The sequence below is a fragment of the Corvus kubaryi genome, unplaced genomic scaffold, assembly GCF_017639235.1.
Source record: "Corvus kubaryi isolate FWS band 111438036 unplaced genomic scaffold, C.kubaryi_AGA036_p1.0 37312, whole genome shotgun sequence".
Taxonomy (NCBI): Eukaryota; Metazoa; Chordata; class Aves; order Passeriformes; family Corvidae; genus Corvus; species Corvus kubaryi.
The window spans coordinates 4,891,240-4,897,794 of record NW_024581098.1 but is presented as its reverse complement, the minus strand read 5'-3'; the positions used below and the strand labels follow the sequence as shown (position 1 = coordinate 4,897,794).

At 44.6% G+C, this 6,555-nt stretch overlaps 1 protein-coding gene across 1 annotated transcript in view; it reads right to left on the bottom strand.

Moving 5' to 3' along the window:
• Positions 1 to 6,487, bottom strand: part of B4GALT6 (beta-1,4-galactosyltransferase 6) — a 30,740-nt gene extending 24,253 nt beyond the window's left edge. Inside the window, exon 1 of the mRNA XM_042029105.1 lies at positions 5,860 to 6,487. Within this exon, the coding sequence (XP_041885039.1) occupies positions 5,860 to 5,974 (115 nt within the window). The 5' untranslated portion in view covers positions 5,975 to 6,487. The remainder of the gene's footprint in view (positions 1 to 5,859) is intronic.
• Between the last annotated feature and the right edge of the window lie 68 nt (positions 6,488 to 6,555).

The window sequence follows — 6,555 nt, the reverse complement described above, 5'->3', positions numbered from 1 at the left end:
CCAGCATGAACATCTACCACATCCTGCAAAACTCATCAGACTTTTATCAGATACTGCCACACAGCACGAGAAACAAGCAAATTGTCTTAGTCCTCTTTCACTGCAGCCGTTGAGCTGCAGTAGACCTACACACAGGCTCTATACAAAACCCCCAGACAAGGCATTTACCAGCCACCTATCATTGTGGCAAAAACACAGTCAACAGTATCCTGCCCTGTATTGGCAACAGTATAACCAGCAAAACGATAGGAGCAACTGCTGTCTCTTCAGCAGCTTGTGAAACCGTATTTGGGGTGAAACCGTATTTAGGGTACCATGTCCAGTTTGGGGATCCCACCAAGACACAAACATTAACATACCAGAGCAAGCCCAGAGGAAACCTTCCAAAATCAAGCATATTATGTACAAGCAGAAACTAAAAGAAATGGGTTTGTTCAGTCTTAAATAGAAATGGCTAAGAGGAGGATGCATTTCTTTGCTGTCTTCAGCAATATAGTACTGTTGTATAGAGAAGACTAAACTGAACACTTGAAAGTACACAGTGAAAAGACGCAAGGCAATGAACATAAGGTGGGATACTATGATTACATATTACAATTTTCTCACAGTTGTCTGACACTGGAACAGGTTTCCCAGAGAGACAGCAAAATCTTCATCCCCGGATTTATTCAAAACTCAACTGGACAGGACTCTGAGCAATTCAATCCAGTAAGATCTGCTTTCAGCAGACGGCTGGATCAGGTGACTTCCAGGTGGCCCTGCCAATCTAAATTATTCTATAATCAAACAACAAGTCTTTAGAAATACCACAACTGCCACAGACACCAGCAACAAGGAATATCAGCACAAAGGCTGTGCCCATATTTATGGGCTCAGCATCTGGAAGCACTGGCAAATGGTTATCTTGCTGACAGCATTTTCAGCACTCTCCTCCATTTCCGCACAAGTTCAAAAAGTCATTCTTTCCTATTAGGAAAACTACTTCCTAGTAACAGAACAGGAAATGGATTTATAAGAATTGTGAGCTAAAACCAATAGAGATGTTTCCAAGTTCTATGTAGGCTGCACAGGTGCCTTTTGGTTAGGACTGACAAAGAAGGAGCAAGGTTTTAATAAAAGAAGCAAGAGACCATAAGAGAGAAAATATTAGCTGTTTTTTTCTCCTCAATCTCATTTCACCATTCAGGATTCTTAGTTACTGATGTCAAAGCAGACTGCATCTTCTTTGATCACTGCACTGTTTCATAGCCAGTTCTTATTTGAACTGCATAGGTCATCTTGTCCAAGGTAGACAAGCTAGAACCACAAAATATGCTGAGCTGGGAAGGACCCATCAGGACCATCGACCATACTGACCCTGCACAGGACCCCCCCCAAGAATGTCACCATGTGCCTGAGAATGTTGCCCAAACACTTCTTGAACTCTGTCAAGCTTGATGCTGTGACCTCTTCCCTGGAGAGCTTGTTCCAGTACTCAAGAACCCTCTGGCTGAAAAACTAGACCACAATTGACTACAATATGGAGAACTCTAAGGTACTCTTCCACCCAGTCTGGCAAAGGTTCTCTGCTGGAATAAGACAGAAAGGAATAACCCAGGGATGAATAAGAGGTCATTTTCTGAGACCTGTTAGGTCATCCAATGTAATTTCAGTTATAATGCTGAGAGCAAATGGGAAAAGCAAGGAAAAAAGAAAAAAATGTCTCCTGTAATACTCAGGTTGCTTTGGCAGTGAAATTAGACCAGCAAATGCTCTCCCTTAGTCATCACTGCCTTGTTAATTTGTCTCATTCTCCTAATCTTTGGATGCTTTCCACCTGTAAACTTGAACCTTCATATGGGTTCTGGATAGCTGTCAGGACCAGACATAGATTACTTGAGTCCCTTTTATTACTACTGTTATCTACAACACTGAAAAAAACCCCCATATTGGTGCCAAATATTCCTGCTCTCAGCTAGCTTCTTCAGCGTTTATCTAATACATGAATATTTACAACTTTCAATGAAATTTCAGAATCACAGGCTATTAATTCAAGATCAGAAATTTCAGCTTCTGCTTTTACCAGAGGAGCACCAAATGAAGTACTGTCACAAAAGTGGTCATTCTGGAGAAGCAGCACCTCTTATCTGCTTTCACTGAACACTTGAGACTATCACACAGAAGTATCATTAAACATTTAAATGAAATTTTTTAATTTTAAACATTTGAAATTTTTTTGACTATTTTAACTTGCCACCTTATCCCTCAAGGCTTTCCTCCAAAACATCCATTCAATTAAACAGGAAAAACTAAAATTAGAAAAATAGTTGTCTTCTCTATTTAATAGTTAGAAATCAATCTGCTCTTCTTTTTCAGCTCCTCTGACTATCAAAAGACCAGCAGGGTGCTGAGGTAGGGTTGCAACCACCTCTACCACATCCAATCACCTGTGCTTAACAGAAAAGGGAAAAGCAGGCCCATGAACAATCCCAGCATAGTGCATGAATTCTTCTCAAACACTTAAATCCTATATTTTTATATTATTTGCAATATTATATGTCTTAGTCTCAAAACACAGAACCATGTCCGAAAACATGAAATGCGTTTTTCCTCCCCTCATATTCTGAAATACATGGAATAATAAAAGCTTCCATTTCCCAAAGAACTAACATTCTGAGAGGTCTCTTCAAAAAACAAACAAAGACAAACAAAACAACAAAAAAAAGCAGTGATATTATTGCAATATCTGTAATTACGGTGCAAATGAAAACATTTAATTATTAGACAGAAATAATTCAATACCTTAAAATAAGTAATTAAGATTTCTTTCCTCTAATCAAAATGTCAATATTTCAAGTTGACCTAAACTGCATTTTGTACAAAATTTGCCATTTTGTCAAAAAAAAATACAGTAACTCTATTTTCTAAATAGTGTGAGGGACAGAGGTGTGATAGAGACCTCTGAGAATACTTTCAGTGCTAACAGCTTACTTGTGCAGACATCTTTTCCCTTTGATAACCCAGGAATTGCTTGGTAAGGGGGAATCCCACTCCAGTAGCCCATAAGAATTCAAAATTTCAATCAACTTTGACATCTCAAGAAACCATTCTGCTGCATAACTCACTCAATTTTTCCTCTTCCACTTTCCAGTACACTGCTGCTCCGCAAAACATTTGGGAGTCCAACTTCTCCCTCTCTTTTCAGTTCCTCTGACCACCACAAAGAGAAGCCAGCCAAGGAGCAGCTCCAGTTCCCTACAACACAATTAGAAATTTCTTCCTCTCTGACACTGTGCCTTGTAGCTTGTTGAGCAAGAAAATGTTCTGGTGAACTAAAATATCTTCAGTAAAACATATCTGCATACATAAATTATGACAGATCCCAATGATTGCATGAAAGGCTGCTAACAGGTAAGGTGGCTGAGCTTCAATAGGCAATCTTAAGCCCTCTTCCTCTCCACACACACAATCAGCCTTGACTTAGATACATCAATTTCATTACACTCAGTAAAAAGGAGCAAGTACAGTGAAATATTCTATCACAGTACGCAAGTGCCATGACCAAACAGCATAGAATTATTAGATGAATCATCTGCCTGTAAACTTGGGTGCTCCTGAGTGCTTTGAAAATCTTCTGTTCTTACAACTCATATTTTCACCATGAATACTGCCAGGAAGCTTGTTGGTTTTGAGACAATATCTGACCTTCTTTCTTTCCATTCCACACAGTAACATTTTAAGGAGCAAATTCCTGGGATATCGGCATCACATCTGCAGGCTGATAGGCTGAGACATAAAACTTTCCTACTGCCCGTCCCTTTACCATTTCCTATATTCTCTTCCCCAGGATCCTTCAGACCAGCACAGCACAGTAGCGTTTCAAGCTGGACCTAAGAAGTGCCACAGACAAGGAATAAGTTCAATATTGCAGGGTTTTGGCTTAAGCTGGATGAGTTCACAACATAACTGGATACAGTTAGGGCAGCACAGCATTGACCAGTAGCTGGAAAGAGCTGTAATCTCATAAACTCATGTAACTACCCAAGATTTTTGCATTGTTAAGCCACATCTTGAAAGGGCCAACTACAATATTTGTGTCTGAGATAGCAAGAGAGACTAGTTTGAGTATGATTCTTGAGAGACTAGGTTGAGTATGATCAACCCTCAAGGTTGATCAGACCTAACTAACCTACCCCAAGAACAGTTTTGGGGTACCTACTGTTGATTTAATTTCATTCCTGGTACAAAGGAAAGTGAACACACATGTAATTCCCAATAGCTGAGCAGAAAGATGAAGTCAGAAATTAAAAGTTTCATCACTAAAGGCTCTGATTCTGAACAAGATACTGCATAAACCTTGTTTAGTGAGACAGTGTACTTCCTAAGAAGATACCCACTGGGAAGAAGCATTTAAATAACAAAGTAAAACTGCAGCTGCATACATTATGTAAGACGTTATAAGTTTCACTTACAAAGATGTAGAAACTGTACTCTGCTATTTAAATCATATACCAATTACTTGCAATTAAAGTCTACTTTATGTATGTATCCTGCACAAGCATCTCAAAGACCTAAGATGTCTAAATGGGCATCAGCATCATTCTCACTTGGAAGACTACATCACATCCCTTTCAGCAGGGAAACACTGACAGACAAGAAAGTTCAGAACTCCAATGCATTATATATTTCCTAATATTTTTTTGTATTTATTTGAACTAGAAGAGTAATTGGCAGACTTGTCAATAATGTAGGAAGTACATAAGTAACGGGAGACCTATAAAACAGTAAGTGAACTATATAGAACTATTTAAGTATAGAAGCAGCAATTGCACCTCGAAAGTATTTACAAGTTAAACAGATGGTGAACAAGAGGGAGCCAAACAGCATAAAGACACAATCAACAGGAAACAATTCCTGAAGATTCAGTGGTCACATCAGTGTGGACTTTTTGTAGTAATGACTGCAGAGAAGAGTTTTAAGCACTAAGGACAAAGAGAGAGACGATTTTGCAAGTATTTAGGTAGCACCTGGTAAGACAGGAGTTGTGCAGAAAAACATGGCAACGTTCCCTGGAAAAAAAGGAAAACATTCCCTAACCAAAAGACACCTGACACAGTGAAATCCCACAGAGCACCATATAGGATACCACTGGCTTTAGCTATGGGGCAATGCTAACCAGTTCCAAAAGGATGATCTATTGAGAAAAAGCCTGATGGTCTCCCAGTAACAGCAGAAGAGTGAACTAAGGAAACCAGCACATTTTTTTGGCCTGTTTTAGACACAAACTTGCACAGTTTTTTTATGAAGCTTCTTCTAAATCAACGGTTTGTCTCCCTCTGAAGTGGTTCCTTCAGAAGTGGAAGTTACCAAACTGTAAAACCTGTGAAGAGAGAGAGATCCCACTAACGGAAGTAAAAAACAAATATTCAAACTGGTTCCTAATTTTTGTTCACACGGGCTTTATTATTAATGCAGCTACTAACAATTTGAAAGATTAATACATTCAAGTGACTCCAGCAGTTTTGCAGTTCTTTCCCGGTTCCTACCATTGTGACACGACGAAACGCTGAGCCGCTTTAGTGCCTCTCTTTGCCAGCCTGAGAAGCAAGGGCAGCATCCACCTACCTCGCGATGGCAGATGAACCTTCTAGAGCGTTTGAAAGCAGCAGAACAAAGATGCGGCATCCGCGCACGTTACCGCCGCCCCCGCCGGCCGCCCCGACCCTTCCTGAGCGGGTGGGATCACGTTCCGACAGCCGAGCCACCCCTCGCCCGGCGCTGCCCGTGCCCTCCCCGCCGAGGTGACAGCCCGGGGGAGGCGGGCGCGCCCCCCACCACCGCCTTCACCCCCACTCCCCGAGGGTGCGGCTCCGGACTCACCGATCCCGGGGGCCACATAGATGAAGTAGAGGCAGGATGAGGAAAAGGAGAAGAAGAAGATGAAGGCGAGCATGGAGCGGTTGGAGACGCGCAGCGCCTTCCGCAGCAGTGGCATCCTCCCGCCGCGCCGGCCGCCGGCCGCTCCGCTCAGTCCCGGCGAGCCGCGGCGGCACTTCCTAGGGGGAGGCGGCCCGCTCCTCCCATGGATCGGGCGGCGAGAAGGTGACGAGGGGGCGATCGGGGCCCCCTCCCTCCCTCCCTCCCCGGGAGCGGGGCTGGCAGGGGCAGCGCCGCGGCGTGCGGAGGAGGGCGGGCGGCGGCGCTTTGTGGCCGGTCCTGCTCTCCTCGCGGGCGGCTGGAGAGGGGATGCCCGCCCGCCTCCGCGCGGGCAGAACCGCCGCCGGAGGGAGGGGCCCCCTTAGCGCTGCCGCGGGGCTCGGGGAGCGCTCCCGCCGCTGCTCACATGCCGCCGGGCGCCCCGGCCACCCGCTCTCCTGCCTGCTGTCCCCTTACTAGCGGCGGCGGCGGCTGCAGCAGGAGCAGCATCCCCGCTGCGGGCGAGCAGAGTCACCTCCGCGTTGCGCCCAGCCCGGCCCGGCCCGGCCCCGCCGCTCCCACGTCGCTCCGCACCGGGAGGAGCCGCCCCGCACCGGGAGGAGCCGCCCCGCACCGGCAGGAGACCACCCGCCGAGCCCT